General features: G+C 50.3%; 1 protein-coding gene across 10 annotated transcripts in view; it reads left to right on the forward strand.

Annotated features, from left to right (window-relative positions):
- Positions 1-17562, forward strand: part of GLI3 (GLI family zinc finger 3) — a 294394-nt gene that overhangs the window by 91013 nt on the left and 185819 nt on the right. For all 10 annotated transcript variants that reach the window (XM_085004874.1, XM_085004875.1, XM_021078943.2 and 7 more), the window contains one exon: positions 628-870. In XM_085004874.1, the coding sequence (XP_084861000.1) occupies positions 628-870 (243 nt within the window). The remainder of the gene's footprint in view (positions 1-627; positions 871-17562) is intronic.

The following is a 17562-nucleotide window of genomic DNA, read 5'->3' on the forward strand; positions in this document are numbered from 1 at the left end:
GGTCCGAGAGCCTGACGACCTCTGCACCCACGGTCACACCCCATCTTCCCCTTAGCTCAACTCTGTCCTGTGGGCCCAGGCAGGCTGTGTCTTGCAAGGGGCACTGTAGGTTGCTATGACTGGCACCTTTATCCCTTAGAACTGATGGGTTTTCTGTCCCATTTCTGGCTCTGTTAAATCTCCCAGGGGGTCACACATCTGACTTAAAGCAAAGCCAGGAAAGCTTCAGCATCCCTTTCCAAGAGGTCCCTGTCTGAGGACCGTTAGCGGTCCCTTGCCCCCCGGGTCTCTCAGAGGCCTGGCTTCCTCAGACCAAGGCAAGCTGGACATCCGCAGCCTTTGGCTGGCAAAACTTCCAGCCCCCCTCGGGGCCGGTGAGGATAGCGTGCTGACCCTACCTCTGGATGTCGTCGGCTCCTTTCCTGCCGCCCCCTCTCTCCTCTGCCGCGTATTTGGGCTCCTTCGTGAGCCATTTGGCTTGAGACCATCTCATCATAGTGTAGCTTTTGCAAAGCTGCCCAGAATGAGACATAGGCTTCCTGGGGGGTGGACAGGGGGTCCTCGCTGGTGACGGTTTTGAGTGGTTCCCGAAGGCGCTCACGTGTCCCTTTCCCCGTCTTTCTTCAGAGGATGAAAGTCCTGGACAGACGTATCACCGAGAGCGAAGAAACGCGGTCGCCATGCAGCCACAGAGCGTCCAGGGGCTCGGCAAGGTCAGCGAGGAGCCCTCGACTTCCAGCGACGAGAGGGCCTCGCTGATCAAGAAGGAGATCCATGGGTCCCTGCCGCACCTGGCCGAGCCCTCCGTCCCGTACCGCGGGGCCGTGTTTGCCATGGACCCCCGCAACGGCTACATGGAGCCTCACTACCGTACGTAGTTCCTGGCCCCGCCGGAGCCGCCTGGCAGGCCGCGTGCGCGCACGCGCTGGATGCGTTGGGTGGCCGATGCCAAGTGATGCCCTTGGCTGTCCACGTCTCCTCCTGTCCCACGTCCTGGCCCCTTCTTGGTCTTAGGGGGAGAGCCGTTTCCGTCGGTCGGGCCCGGCGGCGGCGCGGGTGGCCTTCAGGAAGGGGGCCATCTGTCGCCCATCCACAGGGTCCCTTCCTGGGAACGCGCCCCAGCTTTGCTCCGCCCACGTGGACGCTGCTGGAGGAAAATTGGTAGATGGGGGAGTTACTAAACTGGGCTGCATCAGCAGATGTCTTTAATGGCAGCCATGCCCACTTTTAATTTGTTTTTTTTTGTTTTGTTTTGTTTTGTTGCTTAATTGTTGAGGAAGAACAAGCCACCTTTCACCGACCGGGGCTAAATTCCTTCCTATGGAAGACTTTTCTCCGGGTCCTGCTTTCTTCTCTAATCAGTGCACCAGAGACACGGGCCGCCCCTCTTGCAGCACGCATAAAGTTGAAGAAATTACCTAGGACTCCAAATATACCCAGACAATGGTTTTCTCCAAAGGCTGAATGCAGAGAAAACCATTTGAGGGTTGAATTTACTTCTGGCCTGTTTCTCGTTAAAAAATAGATGTATGTAATTTGGCTGGGGGGTAATGAAGTTCGTACGGAGGTGCCAAAGCTTACAGCTCCTGATTACAGATTTATCACCTCGCCAGGATACAGACGAGGCTGTTTAACCTCCTCGGCTCCAGTGCCAGATTGAGCCATCCGGCTCCAAAGCGGGGGACTGGTTTGCGTTTGCCTTTTTTCCACATCATTCAGAAATTTTAGTGTTTTAAGGCAAAAGGTCATTAGCCAGATGACTGATTAGTGAGGACAGCTGATTAGCGCATGTTTTTTTGCTCAAGAAAGTGCCCAGGATAAAAGCTCATTTCGCCCCTTCATTAGTTGGCTGGAAGCAGAGGGAATGTTCCCTCATCAGAGTGCAGATCAAAGCGCCTCGTTCAACCTTACGTCTCAGCCACGGCATCCCCCTGCCCCGGCCGGATTATGTTGTTGGTAAAGATGGAAGATAAATTATGTTTTTTAAGTGGGGGGAGAATTTTTTTTAAAGTGGTCAGAGGCATGGGGGAGAAGGGTCGATAGGTTTTTCTTAGCTTTTAAAAGGACGTCAGTACCTCTGTTTAAAAAGTGCTGATCAGCACAGAGAGCTGCGCTCCCTCTCTTGTGATCAGCTGTAATGGCAGAGAATCCAAAATACATATGTGTGTTTCTGTGTCTGTGTGTAACGGAACCGCCTGCTGTGTGCCGGACCCTCGCACACCCTTGTCCACCAGCTGCAGCTCTGCAGACACAGGTCACATCAGGAGGACGTGGAGTGTGTTCTGTTCCCTTCCTTCCCCTGTTAGGGGTTTATCTGGTTTTCTCTTATTTTCCCTTTCTTTTCAGAACGAGCGTTTAGAATAGTGTTGGTAGGCTTTTCTCCGGGTGCATTCCTACGTGTCCTACCCTGGGTTTTTGTGGCCGGGTCTCTGGGAGGAGCGTATGACGCGGGCGGAAGCCAGGAGGGAGTCCCCACTCTCTCTGCCCCTAGTAATCGTCCCTGCACGTCTGCTTCCTTTAGAAAAAGAATACAGTTTGGATTATTGGCCGCGTGCTCCCTGCGTTGTTTTCGCCCTTAGATGTGGACACAGACGCCCCCCCACCCCATCTCATATGTATGTTTTGTTTTCCATTCCAGATGCCCACTAATTAGTGGGGTCCTTAATTGGTCAGGACAGCTGACGAGGACCTCTGTTGGGGGATGACCGTTAACTCTCTCTCGGCGCCGTTCACCTTGCAGCTTGTCCTTGGTCCCTTTGTCCTCACGGTTTGCCTGTGACCCACACGTGCAACCCCCCCCCCCCACCTGCCCTGGCTTCCGGGCCTCCAGTGGGGTAGGACTGAGCATGGAGCCCTGGAGAGCTCTTGGAACCGATCGTTGTCGCTAGGGGACGTCACACCCACGGGGTGGCTGTTCTTCAGTGTTCCCCGCAGTTTGGGGCGAATCTCTAGTAAAACATCACATGGTCCTTTCTAAGCCAGGTGGGTCGTCTGTAACCACATGGCTCTTCGGACCCCGAGTCGCCATGGACTCCCGCACTTGGTTGTGAATAAGTGTTACTGTCACGTGTGATGCGGATGGGGCCCCCTAGGGATTCCCTGGATTGGCTCAGCCATCGGCGCACTCCGGGTCCAGCCTTGCCCCTTCCTGGTGGTGGGACTGTCGCCAGGGAGGCTGTGTCCTCTGCGATCCCCCTCCGGCTGAGGATCCCTTCCCAGCGGTTGACTGGGAGTGAGGAAGACCCAGCCCCATGGCGTCCTTGTGGCCGTGAAGTGACACGATGCCAGGACCGTCTCTAGTGCAACCTCCGGCCTATGGTGGGGGCCTCGCGGTCGCTGCAGGGGCTCTTCCTCCCCCTCCTCCGGGTCTCCCTCCCTCCTCCTCCTTCCATTCTGTCGGGAGCATCCTCCCTCCCTGTCATCACCGCCCTCGGTACCTGACCAGGTCATGCTCCAGACCGTGGTCTTTTTTATCCGCGTGGCTCTTGCGTTTGGTTCGTGTGGCCTGGCGTTTCTCCGCCAGACCTGCCTGCCTTCCTGCCTCCCTGAGACCAGCGTCTTCTACAAACCCAGATGAGACACGGAGCGGCCTGGAACCCTTAGGGAGCGGGCGCGCAGTGAGAATGGGGTGCCTTGGCCTTGCGAGCATAGCCCTTCCTTCTTGAACCTTCGTGGGCGGACTCTAATTTTTCCCTGGTGGGGGAGTTAAGAAACGTTAAAGCTTTTACCTGAGTTTGAGATGTTTTCCCGTTTTCACACTCCTAGCAGAAAGTGTTTTCTGTGCCAGATATAAACTTAATACACGTGGGAAAGTAAAAGGTACGAAAAATAAAAGGTACGGTGTCACATATTCATGTTATTTATTTATTTGGTCTTTTTAGGGCCACCCCTGCGGCCTATGGAGGTTCCCAGGCTATGGGTTGATTCAGAGCTGCAGCTGCCAGCCTACGCCACAGCCACAGCCACGCCAGATCCAAGCCATGTCTGTCACCTACACCACAGCTCACGGCTACCCTGGATCCTTAACCCACTGAGCGAGGCTGGGGATCGAATCCTCATCCTCATGGATGTTAGTTGGGTTCATTACCGCTGAGCCACATGGGAACTCCCTTGTTAAATAATTTAAAGATGTCTTAAACTAAGCCTCAAGAAGTCAGTGAGAGGGGACTTTCCTTTTTCTAGAACCCCACTGGGGTGGTTACTTAATCATCTACCAGCATAACAAGTGCTTTTTTTAGGTACTTTGTGATAATCTCTATCGACCCTGTGCGGATCTATTCATCCAGGTAAATGACTCATGTGACGCTGGTGCGGGCATCTCTTCTAAGAGTTTTTCAGCGTATGTGCAGAAAGGCCTCGCTTGTTAACGTGAGGTGTTGACGTTTGACCACGTTTTGCGACCTTGTCTCAGTCGGCAGGCGTGTCAAGGACGCAAGTTCATGGCAGCCCTTCAGTAGCTCCAGGTTCAGACCCGTCTTTATAAGGCCACTTCCCTTTCATCTGAGTCATCTGCCAGCCCCACCAGAGAGTTGGAGAGGAAGGACTTTCTAAGCCCGGGGAGCTGGGCATGTGAACTCGCACTGTAATTCCTGCGTTTCTCTGTGGTCGGAAAGTGCAGACTTTTCCAAGACGCCTAATTTGTGCTTCTATATATACTGACTTTGTATTTCTAACGTGTGGGCAGGCTTCCTGTAAGACCGGAAAAGGGAAAATCGCTTTTCTCCTCACAAGGACACATCTGTAAAATGGTGATTGCACAAGACTTTATGATCCTTGGGTCTGCGATGTTGCATCTTCTCAAACGGCACTTAGGCGGGATTCAGAGTGTTTTTGGTTTTGTGGGTTTGACTTAAAAAAAAAAAAGAAAAGCAAAAAGAAAACCCAAGGGTAGCGGGCACTTCAAACGTTTGCAACATGTGTTCGGAATAAAATCCTCATGGGGCATTGCGGGGGGCTTCGCTTGGGAAGGGTGGCTGTGGATAAGCTGTATATCAAGGCAGAAAAGTGGACGTGCAAGCTGCCTGGCTCAGACGTGGGCTGGTGCTGACAGGCTGGCGGCTGCACCATCACTGGCGCATTATAATTGGGGAGCACATGGGAGGGGCCGGGTTGGAGGGACCTGCCCTCCTTGTACTGGAGTCAGAAGGACCCCCTCCAGGCTCCTCCTGCCCAAAGATTTCTCAGCAGTTGTATTCCGCTCCTGCTTCATCTGCAGCCAGATCTTGCAAACCACCCTCAGCCCCTGCGTTCACTTAACCACCCTGCATTTATTCTTTTATAAACTCACAAGGCAGGTGACACAATAGTTAAAGCATCCCTGAATCCTGGCCGACACTTAACTTTTCTTCTCTTCCCTGTTACAGAAAACATGTGTTTCACTCTCTTCCGTCCCACTGTGTGGAGTCCAGTTTGCGAACTCTGCCTGCGGGGGGTCCTTGGTGGGGAGTTTCTTGGATTCACCAGCCATGCCGTGTAGACCTCCTGCTGGTTTTGTTAAGGGGGCGGGGGGTGGGGCGTGAGAGAGACGCCCTTGTTTTCTAAAATTTCAGATCTTTTTTACAGTTTTCGAGTTGTGTGAAGACTGCTTTCCTTCTGCCCCCAGCGGCTCCCAAGCCTTAATTCCTCCTGGAAAATATGATTCATTCTTCCGTGCAAATGCTTTGATTGAAAACATACTGCTGGTATGCTTCCTTATGTGTCCCAGTGCAGATGACAGAACTATTAGTTGCTAATTAGCAAAACCTGAGGAATTAGCTTAAAGAAAAGAAACTGAATTTTTAATTGGCTTGCGTTTATCTTCTGCGGAAAAAGCTGATGTGATGAGTCCACTTGCATTTTTGTGTGTAAAAAAAAAAAAAGAAACAAGGCACGGAGGGTGTTCGTTCTCCCTGTCTTTATTTTAGGTGACTTTGCACACTCTTTAGAAATACGTCTTCTAACTGAGTGGAAGACAAGAGGTGTATTTTACATATTTAATAGGTGCACCTGCTCACATTTCTCTTACTATTGGAGTGTCATCTGGAGACTGTGAAAGACAGAGATGCCTACGAGGCACAAATGAACAGTTTGGTGTTGACCAAACTGCAAAGGCAGTGACAGTTCCCTGAGCACACAGTTCCGCTCCCATCCAGGCTGTCGTTACCGTCTTTGGAGAACAGTTGATGAGCCAATCGGGAGTGTTGGGTTCGCTTCTTTTTCCCCCTCCTGGAAACTAGATGGTTTAACAGGAAAGAGTGATGTTGGGTCACACTCGGGGGGCTTTGCTAGGTGTCTTGCTTCCTGGGCTGGTCGTCTGGAGTTGTAGCGGGAACTGCGGAGATGCAAGCAGGTCTAGGACGCTTTGCAGAACTGTTCCTTGTGAGCTTAAGGACAGCTCCCCACTCATTCTCGCTTTTCTCTTAGAAATTCGATGTCACGATCCCAACTTTCTTATAACTACCTGGAGGTGATGTTTTAAGACCAGAAACCGTGAGCCACGTCTGTAGATTTTTACAGCACTAGATTGCACGGCAGCTCTGCAGAAAGTGGTAGAAGTTTAGGGATACTTTTTAGGGAGCTCCGGATTCCAAGTCTCCCCACTGAATCTTGACTGCTCTGGGAGTTGATGTGACTGGGATTCTACACACGGGTCTCGGGAGACAGCAAGCGGAACCAGGAGCCCATGGAGACAGAAGCCTGGTGGGATTTGGAAAATGAGTTACTGATTTTATCTGTTGAATTTAGGGGACATACCAGAAGGGACCAGGGAAAAGCTTGAGAGCTACCCGGGAGAGGCGAAGTTACGAAAGGCAAAAGGAACCTGTGCTCTAGAGAAAACCAGGGGGCCATTGGTGCTCTGGCCCCAGCCCTCTCTCCCTCGGTTGCCCAAACAGTGCCCCCTGCTGGCAAGTGTGGCTTGCCACTCAGGCCACCCTGCTCCCACTCAGGTTCTGCTGCAGTCCTTCTTAGCTTTGCTCCTGGCCTTCAGCTCCTATCGATTCTTCAGCCTAAAGACACATTTCCTTGGAAAGACGTCTCTTAAGTCCATCTCCCAAGGACATCTGCCTACCCTGCACTCCAGGTCCGTGTGTAATTCTCACCCTGAAACACATCACAGCCACGTCTTAGCGCTGTCCCTCTGTGTCCGCCAGATCTCCTTTAGGATAAGGCGGCAGTCTGGACCATACTTGGCTGCCCACTAGAGTTCCTAGCCAGGACGGGGAGGGCTCGTTCGTGCCGAGAAGGGGTGAGCTGTTCACATCTTGACCTCGGTCTCCTCGGAGATGAAGTTTGTCCAGAATCTGCCGTTCAGAGGTGGCGACTTATCTGATGTGCTGCCATCTCCTGCTTCCGTCTTATAATTTACTCATTGTATGCATCCCCTGACCCAAAGTGACTGCCCAGTCCCCTCTGAACGTAGGCAGGGTTTGAAATATTTAGGACCCATTTATACATTTAGAAACTGTTCATTTTTCAAACATCAGGAATATTCGCTTCCACCTACCCACCTTTGAAAACTGCCAGGATTCTCCTACGAGGTGGCTTGTAGTTCTCTGGAGAACATTGGCACTTTACTCCCAGGATTGAGTCCTCATTGCCAACACCGTGGGATGCGCAGAGGAGAGTCAACTCTCCCGTGTGTTCCGAAGCCCGTCTGAGACCGACCAGGTAGGTAGTCCCTCCTCGCTAGGCTGAGCGTGAGCTTTGTTTTCCCCTCCACAGATGTCAGTGGTCTGTCTTCTCCTTAGTAACCTCCAGGCCATTCCCGACTGTCAGTAGCATCTTTCCAGCCCATCCGCGTGCAAGTATGCGTGTGAGCCGAGGTCCTGGGATCTTCCATCGACGTATCGATCGGGATCGCGGATCCGGGTGCCAGAATAGTCCGTGGAATTATTTCCCTTTTTGGATTCGCCCTCCTGCCCAACCAAAGCGGCAGTTTTTTTAGTTTTGCTTATAGTTTCTTTCCCGACCCCTTTCTTCCCTCCTTCCTTGGGAAACAGCCACTCCTGCCTTTTCGCAGCCAGCTGCTAACAGCTTTCCAGCCCATTTTCTAAAAGAGGCAACATTATCCTTGGCTCCCTCCTCCTTTTTCTTGTATAATTAAAGAATGTTACCTTTGATGTCTCTTGAAAGCTGTATCTCCTGCCTCGCTTTAGCTTTCTTGATCTTGTACCTATAAATGTGTGCTGTGTCCTCATACTCCTTAGTAAAAGGGCTGGATTTTTCTCTCGTTGTGCCTTTGCAGAGTTTGGTTTTATTATAGGGTAACCGATCTGGAGTTTTATGGCTCTGCCCTTCCTATGTTCTGATGGAGTTTGGGTTCTTGTAGGACTCTTTGGAAAGTATCCAGCTTTCTCAAGCCTTTTTTCTCTCATGTGTGGGCCTCTGCGTCGAGTCTCTCCTAAAATGCAGGGTTCTTATCTTCTGAATATCTTCCCAGGCTTTTTACGAACCCCAGTGTTTGATGGGTTTCTTCCTCTTAGAACAAAACGAAAAGGTTCTTGAGTTATTTAGCTGTTTGTATTTTTTGTTCACCTGTCAGTCATTTTGCTAGTTAATCACGCTTCCTGGGTCTCTCTTCCGTGCCAGCTGGTGTTGGACAGATAGAACAAGGTCATTGTTTCATGGAGCGTCAGGCCAGTGGGACAGTGAGATGAGCAGATAAGTCCTTGCTGGAAGTTAGCACAAAGGCTGTATTATAAAAGATAGATGCAGCGTTTCTTAGGAGCAGGTTATACACATACCTCACCCAGAGTTGATGAATCCAGAGGGCTTCCTGGAGGAAGTGACATTGGGATACAATCAATGTAGCGAGGTAGAAAGGAACATTTTTGAGGATGAGGCCAAAGGAAAATACGACACTCACGAGGACCTTAGAGGACTCTGGGGTCGAGGGTGGAGCTCAGGTCAGGAAGTAGCAGAAGACGGACTGAGCTGATCCTCTTCTGCATGAGTCCAGGAGTCCAGGGGTTCAGGGCGAGCCCCAAGACCTGCTCATAGCTTTTGAGTATTTAAGCAGATCTTTGGGTAACTATATGTCCCATCACTAGCCCAGAATTTGTGGCAGAGTTTATTTTACTTCACCTCCTCCTCCTGATTTTTTTTTTTTTTAATTGCTTTTTAGGGCCGCACCCATAGCATATGGGAGTTCCCAGACTGGGGTCAAATCGGAGCTGTAGCCACTGGCCTACACCACAGCCACAGCAAAGTGAGATCCAAGCCATGTCTGCAACCTTACACCACAGCTCACGGCAATGCCAGATCCCTGACCCATCGAGCGAGGCCAGGGATGGAACCCGCATCCTTATGGGTTCTAGTCAGGTTAGTTTCCGCTGCTCCACGAAGGGAACGCCTTCTGATTTGCGGTGTGTGTGTCCATCCCCCAGCCCCCTTCCGACCCCTCCGACCAGCTGCTTCTCCCGGGTCCTCAAGTCCGAGCTGCTGCTTCCCCTGCGTCGTGCGTTCTTTCCTGTTGAGGACAACAAAATCCGTTTCTACTTGTTCTCCAAGTGCTGAGCTTTTCTGTTTTTAATAACCCCAAGAATCAGAATGTCTTGGCTTCAAAGTACCAATCCCAAATGTTGGGAAATCAGTGTGGCTTCGTTTCCAACGAATTAAGACGGTTCTGTATCAAGACATGTCTTAACATCAGAATATGAGAGTCACAATAAAACATTTAAAAACCTCGAGTTTTATTTTATTGGAAACCTCAAATCCCCTAACCTCAGGAATTGTGCAAAGGGCCCACGGCAAGGCTGGGGAGAGGGGCCAGAAATAACAAAGTGAAATTCAGCTGGGAAATCCAGTAGCTAATGCCGCTGGGAGAGAATGAGAACAAAGACATCCAGGGGCGGGATAAGCCCACAATCCGGCCTGGACAGAAAGAGTCTTAGGGGAGACGGGGGACCCCTGAGGAGGCGCCTCGTCCTCCCCATGGGGGGCTGCCAGGCTAATCAGCAGGCATTGTGTAGGTCAGAGGAAGCCCACTCTAGGAAGCTGGGTGTTTACTCCGTCACTGGGGGGAACCCAAATCTGCATCTTGATTGTGCTCTGACTTGTGAGTGGGATCAAAGGAGGGCCAGCTTCCCAGGTTAGAGAGGAGCAGAGAAGCCTGCAGTGAGTCTTCTGGGAAGCAAGCATCACCTCTTCTTCCCCTTTGCTTTCCTGAAATAAGCCTGCGTTCGAATTTGGCAAAGGTTTCCGATTTCCCCTCCTCTCCCTGCTTTTTCCCCTCGAAGGAAGGAGTGTTAGGGACCGTCCTTGTCCTCCCCACCCTCCCCCAGCGTCTGTGATTCCAGAGAGCTCACACTCAGCCTCTGTGACCCCAGCTTGGCTTGGTGGATCTGAACGCACAGGTTGGTCCTTTGGCTGCGGGGTGCACTTCTCTGTAGCTCTGTTTTCTCCTCAGTGATGTCTTCAGCATAGTTTGTGTCTATCACATTCCACACACTGATGATAGAGAGGGACAGTCTAGGAGAAGCTGGAGGCACCTGAGTGTCCCTGGTGTCCCCAGCTATTCTGATCACACCCCCAGTGTGACGCGCTTCAGGTCTTACTTGGGTACATGATGCAGGATTTTCATTTTCATTTCAAAAATTCCTTGCATCTTTTGGAGCGCCTGCTATGAGTCCGACACTTGTCTAGGTCCTGAGGAGCCAGTGTTTGCCACAACCAGCCAGGTCCCTGCTTTCGTGGCGCCCACGTTCCAGCCAGAGGAGACACGGCACACACAGGGGCAGAGACATTGACGAGGCAGCCCCGCTGGTGCTCTGAGTCCACTAAAACAGGTGGTGTGCTGTGGGGGACCAGGAGTGGGGCATCGAGCCTGGGAAAGGGTGGGCAGAGCAGGAAAGGCCTTGCTGGGAGGTATTTTTTGCAGCTGAGACCCCGAATGACAAAAAGGAGCCAGCCTTGGGAAGATCCAAGGGACAGGTTCCACTTAAACCGTGGGTTTGCTGTGGCCACGTCCAGGAGCAGAGAGAAGGCGAGGGTGCCTCACAGCTGAGGCAGTGGGACAGGCGGGGGATGAGCTGGGGGCGGGGGTCTTGGGGGCCGATGGGAAGCCAGTGGAGGGAGTGACGTGATTTGATTTTTATTCCAAGAATCTCCCTCTGGCTGGCCTGTGCGGACTGTCATGAGGGCGCGACATGTAGAATTAGGGGAGTCAGCTCTCAACAGGCTGTTGCAGTAGCCTCGGTGGGAACGGGTCCCCCCTCTTGGACGTTACCGCCTGCAGACGTCAAAGCCTCTGCGCCACAGAGCATGGCACTGGCTTTGCTCTGGGCTTCATTCAGTCCCCACCACAGTGTCTTGAGAGGTCGCCGTGATTCTCCCATGGACAGACGGGGAAACTGAGGCCCATCAAGGCGAGTCGGTTGTCTGTTTTGACCTGGCTCAGAGTGGCTGAACCAAGAATCAGACCATGGACTCTGTCTCTGGGCCTTAACTCATGCGCCCTAACTGCCGAGACTTCAGAGGGGCTGCCCACAGCGGTGCAAGGGCCCGGCCAAGGCCGGCTCAGCCTCCTGAGCAGGGAGCTTAGGGACTCTTCCAGAACGGGGTGGTGGCATTGCCAGTGGTGACGGGCAAGGGCTTGGAGGGTCTTGGGCAAGCAAGCTGCCTGCCACGCATCTCTAAGCCTGGGCTGTCGGATCCAGCTTGGGCGCTCAGGTGTGCTCCGTGCTCCCTCTGCCCTTGCTGTGCTCCAGCTGTGGCTACGTGGCAAAGAAGGAGAAATTACTGATCCCCTGAGACTCTTCTGAAGAACTGGAAATCAGCTCTGACCTAAATGTGAGACCTCCAGGTCCAGTGTGTGTCCCTCTGCTTGGGGGGATAAGTGTGTGGGGAGGCAGTGGCTGTCACCACAGCCCATGAGTGAGCATTGATCATTTGCCAGACGCTGGGCTAAGGACCTCGTAACATGGCCTCATGTAGTTTTTGCACAAACCGATTTGGCACCTGAGGCTGAGGTCTGGAGGGACCATGTGGCCGACAGTTTGAGTCTGGACTCTACGGCCCAGGGCTTGGAGCCAGCGAGGGAGGGGCTGGTCTTGTTAAATTCAGTCCCCCCACCATGTCCCTGTTTTTCCCTGACCTGCAGGGGCTTTGGGGCAGTAGGCTGTCTCTGGGATCCAAGATGAATTCATGATGGCAACTCCCCACTCCAAAGAGCGGCCTACTGTATAAGGACCTGGAGCTTTCATGTGTTACCAGAATAATGCAGCATCTGGCCCCACCTCGGCCCGTCTGGGGCCAGCTGCACAGAGGCCACTGTCCCATCCCTCACCTGTCGTCCATGTGACCCCAGGGCATTGGCCCCTCCACCCCACCCTGGGGAGGAAGCAGCAGGGAGAGAACACCCCTTTCTTTTTAAATACACTCGGGAGGTCTCTCTCAGAGAGAAGCCACGGCCTTTTTACACAAAGCCATCCCGTTGTCCCACCGATGCAGGCAATTCCTGGTCTCCTGGCTTTGGTGTCTCAGATGAACCCAAAGAATCCCGGGAAAGAGCAGTTAAGCATGATGAAGGGGCTGGAGGAATGATTTATGAAGAAAGATGAAAAGGACTGAATACAAATAACTGAATACCAGAGTCACCACGTTGCCGGCCAAAGAGACCCACGTTGCCCCTCAAATAAGGAAATAGATGCTAAGCTGGGGCAGGACCGAAGCGAATGCACCAAGCCAGTCAAGGACAAAACCAGGGCATCCCTTTCTCGTGGGGTCCTGCCGTCCGGACTGGTGTTTGCCATAAAGGCTAGTGTATCAGCTCCTCTCTGCGTCCAGTTCTCTTTCCGGGGACTTGATCTGCTCTGAGACAGATCTGGATCTGATACGAAAGATACCCGTCGTGACAATGACTCGCCTGTGTCAGGAAAATAAGAGCCGGGAACGTGGAGATTTTTTCAGAGCATCTCTGATCCCCCGAGATGACTGTAACTAGAACAGTCTAAAAATGATGGAAAATTGCTCTCAGGCTTTTAGAGGAGGCAGCGGGGATGACTGAGATATTTTTTTTTTATTGATTTTCCCCAACATGAACTTAGCACCACACACAGTAGAAATGAAGAGTATGACCCTGGCTCTTGATTTTATATTTGGGGGCGAGATCGCCTGAAACAACACATGAAAACAATTAAGACGCGTATCAACAAGTATGAAAGAGCTGGATAAAAGCAACGACCCCAGCCTGGGGACGGTCCGTGCGGATTCCATTGGGGTTTTACAATAGAGCTCTGACTCCACGGCAGATTTAGATCCAGGATGAAATTTCTCCTAATTAACATTTCCCTTCTTCCTTCCAAATATGAAATTTATGGACTCTTAAGAAATTCACCTAACACATATGCCGATGCTGCGTTTTCTTTCCGCTTGATCCGTTCCAGCTGTTATTAACTTTCATGTCTGACTTTCATTAATTTATGAGGCGTTCTGAGCTGCCATCTGAAATGCTCCCCTGAATTTTAGACTTTTGTGGGCGGCGGGGGGGCCAGATTTCACATGAGTTAAGCATGACCCTTGCTAGGATGTTAGCCAGGCATGGGAGTAATTGCTTTCTAATAACCTTTCCAGGGCCCTCCGCTAACCAGGGCTTGCAGGCGCCAATCGCAGCCCCCGAGGGGGTGCCCAGGTTGGCTTTGTCGCTGCCGATGCCCCCGCACCTCCCGCCTGCCTGATGAAACCTGAGTGTCCTCTGTGGCTCTCACCCAGCCCAGAGTTCCTACCCTTAGAGAATAAAGACTAGGTTTTCTGGGTTGTTAGAGGCTTTTGCCCCCAAGCTGGGGCAGGCGGAAACTTTCTTTGGCATTTTTGGGCACCATTGAGGCTACCCCCGAGTAACCCCTTTCCTTTTCTCTCCGTCTTCGGATGCTTCGCAGTCATCGGGACTGAGTCCCGGGCACGGAAGGTTCGAGTGCCGTTTGGAGTCATCCGCCCCTGATTTTTCTTAAACCTGCGTCTGGTCTCACGCTTGGTCACTTGACCTTCGGATTTCCCATTGGTGGCCATGTGCAATTACTGTCCTGGAGCGCGGTCGCCAGGCTGCAGGACAGTGACACAGCCCAGCAGTGACCCAGGTGAGTGGTCGGCCCTTGACACTACCCACGCCACAGAGGAAGCCTTGGGAGATCGTCATTGCAGTTCCTTTTTTGAAAATCTGCTCCAATGGGAAGTTCTTTAAAAATCCGTTCTTTTTGGTATCAGGCCAGCCTTATTCCTTTGATGCTAGGCTCCTGCTATTAGTGTTCAGATTTTCCGAAGTGTCTCTCTCTTAATGAGTCACCAGGTGAGCGTGGCTCTGAGCGTGGGCCTTTTTACTGCTGCCTTCTCTCTTGAGTGTTAAGATTCCAATTAGAAGCTCGATTAAACAGAGCTTGATGGTAGGGCTGTGATTGGTCCCTTTCCGGAGAGGCACCGAGATCCTACAGGGGATGATGTGATGTGGCAGCCTGGCCCTCCTGTCTGGAGTTCCCAACCAGGGGATGCTGGGGACACGGCGGGGCTGGGAGTGAGACCCGCATGCAGGCTGGCTGGCGGCTCTGTAGGCTACATCCGGGGATTGGTTGTGGGGTTAATGAACTTGGGGGTGCCAGTCGTACTAAAGATGATGTGTGTCATATCCTTACTTATTCTACGTGGCTAATACTATCTGAGACCAAAGTAAAGTATTTATTTCAGGGCACTTGCTGTGTTTGAATGCCAGCCTAGTTCTGCAAAGAGCCAGTGTAGAAACTTGGAGAAGTTGGCGCTTCTTTTTCTTCTTTCCCTCTGCAGTCTGATGGCTTAGGTGTCACGGTTTTGTTTAAATTTGATTTGTATCTGTAAAGAATTTTATTCTTTTTTTTATTTTTTATTTTTGGCTGTACTTGTGGCGTGTGGAGGTTCCTGGGCCAGGGATCAAACCCGTACCACAGCAATGACAATGCCAGGTCCTTAACCCACTAGGCCATCAGGGAACCCCAAGAATTTTATTCTTTAAATAATCTTAAAAAAGTTTTTTTTTCTCCTAGAAATTAACATTAAAGGAGGCCTTTTTGTGTCCTGAAATTGGAGGAGAGGCTTTTGGCCTTGGGAATGGTGGGCCTTGGGAATGATACCGGTTGGGATACAGTGATATGCAAAGAATTAAAGCAGTTGATTCCTTTTTTACTTTTTTTTTACATTCAAGTATAGTTGATTTGTGATGCTCCGATTAGCAAAGTGATTCAGATATATATAATCTGAAAAAGAATATGTATGTGCTTGTGCATATGTGTTTACATACACACGTATACATACATATGCACGCATACATATGTATGTCTATCTACAGACATACGTTTCCAAATTCTTTTCCACTACAGTTTATTACACAGGGTAGTTCCCTGTGCTCTACAGTCGGTCCTTGCTCTTTGCCTAGTTTATGTATAATAGCAGGTATCTGTCCATCCCAAATTCCCAATCCCTTTGGTCCCCGTAAGTTTGTTTTCTCTGTCTGTGAAAGCAGTTGATTCTCGGTAGGGTCGTCGGAGGCAAGTGGAGAGTCTTGCGTTCTTTTTAGAGCTCACTTTATTTTAAAGGCCTTTTAGGGTCTTTTCTACTCTCAGCTAAATGCTGTACAAATTCAACCGGTGAGGATTGGCTCACCTCTGTCAAGGGACGTCCGATTGAGTTGAAAGTCAGCCAGTGCTGATGTTCTGAGGATACCGGAATGGAAGGAAATTTGTGGACCTCGGAGCCTCCAGTCCACTCAGGACTGATCAAGGGATTTTACTCGCATTCCACCCCAGAGTGATATTCCAAACTGGAGGAAGCTGAGGCAGGTACAGGCAGAGGTCTCTCCTGGAAACGGACGTGGAAAAACTGAGCAGGAGAAACTGATTTGTAAAAAGAGGAACTTTTTTTTCCATGTATGGGGATTATTTGATTATTATTCCAATTTTCATTTGCTATTGTCCTTAGAAAAGATCCAGAAAGAAACCTTGAAGTTCTCTTTGTCATTTAAGGTGTAGTTATATTTTTATTAAAATGGTATTTGTGAGACATGCTCATGTCAACAAATTATTAAGTTTGTAAGAGCTTAGGATGCAAAGTTATTGTTGCCCATCCTTCCTGCCCCAACCCCACTCCCGAGGACAGTTTTTGATATTTCTGTATCAGTTCTTTTGATAGACAGGAGTCACCACTCCAGAACGTGCTAATACCTGTATTTCCTGCTGCTTCGTAACTCCAGAGATAATTTACTCAATACACTTTATTGACTCTCCAGTAAGACAGTTCACCTTTAACTTTCTAATACTGTGCTCCCTCTCTTTTCAATACTGATGGTATATTTTTGCTATTTTTTGGTCTAATGGTGAGTTTCCTGACTTGAAAGACTATTCTGTTTCTTTTCCCCAACTTTTCATGGTAACTTTTGATTTTCCAGTTCAAAGATATTAAGTTCCCTCCCCAGCCATCTCCTGGAGCCAGGCTTTCCTATTATAGTGTCAGAGTTATTCATACCTCCTTGTAGCTTAGATTCAGCACCACATCTGCTGTGTTTTTTCATAGATCGACTTTAAAAGTTGAACATCAGCCACGCGCTGATAGCTTTACAGCTGTGGAAATTCTCTTCCACGTCGTGATACAGACAGAATATTTGGCTCTCACTTGCTCTATGTGTGGGTCTTGACGTGATGCTTCTGACATAAAGAACAAGTGATTTGGGAGTTCCCTTCGTGGCTCAGCGGTTAAGAACCCAGCTAGGATCCATGAGGATGCGGGTTTGATCCCCGGCCTTGCTCAGTGGGTTAAGGTTGCCATGAGCTGTGGTGTAGGTCGCAGACGTGGCTCGGATCTGGAGTTGCTGTGGCTGTGGCATAGGCCAGCAGGTGTCATATGCTGTGGGTGAGGCCCTGAAAAAAGAAAAAGGAACAAGCGATTGTTTATTCTCACCCTCTCAATAGTTTACATCCCTAGTGTATATCTTTTTGTAGTTGCTTTAGCTTTCTCTCTATTATTTGCCTTTATAATATCTTTAAATTCCCCCGCCCCACCTCCCATCCGTGTCTTTTGCCCTTAAGACAGATTGCCCAGCTTTTCTGCGTACTTCCTTCTCCGGGGTAATCTGGACCAGGCGTTTGGGGCCAGCCCTTCACAGTTATCTGGGTGGGAACCACTGGTTCTCAGGCCTGACAACATCCTCATTTTGAGTTTATTCTTCTTATTTTACTGGAGTAGATCTCATAGCTTCCCAACAACAGAAGAGGTCCACATTCTGAGTTCTTGTCTGTATGAAAATATCTTTATTCTGGCCCCTTGCTTTTGTTTGATCATTTAGCTAAAAATCTAACTTTAAAAATCTGGCAACATCCAAAGTTGTAGATGAGAAGTCTGATGCCCATTTGATCTGCATCCTTTTGTAGGTAGCTTACTTTTCCTCTCTGGAAACTTTTGAATTTAGTAGTCTGAAAGCATGTCCTTAGATGTATGGATTTTAAACTTTATTTTCACATCAACCTACAGTGGTAAGAGCTGGTGTGGCTTTTGTGCAGCATGCATTTGAGTGAGAGACCTGGGATGAGAAAAAGGCTCCAAAATCCATGATGAATTCACTTTCCCAGG

This window comes from Sus scrofa, chromosome 18 (genome assembly GCF_054392235.1).
Source record: "Sus scrofa isolate SSC_HxYL_T2T_F1_AM1 chromosome 18, Sscrofa_HxYL_maternal_Yorkshire_Landrace_v2.0, whole genome shotgun sequence".
Taxonomy (NCBI): domain Eukaryota; kingdom Metazoa; phylum Chordata; class Mammalia; order Artiodactyla; family Suidae; genus Sus; species Sus scrofa.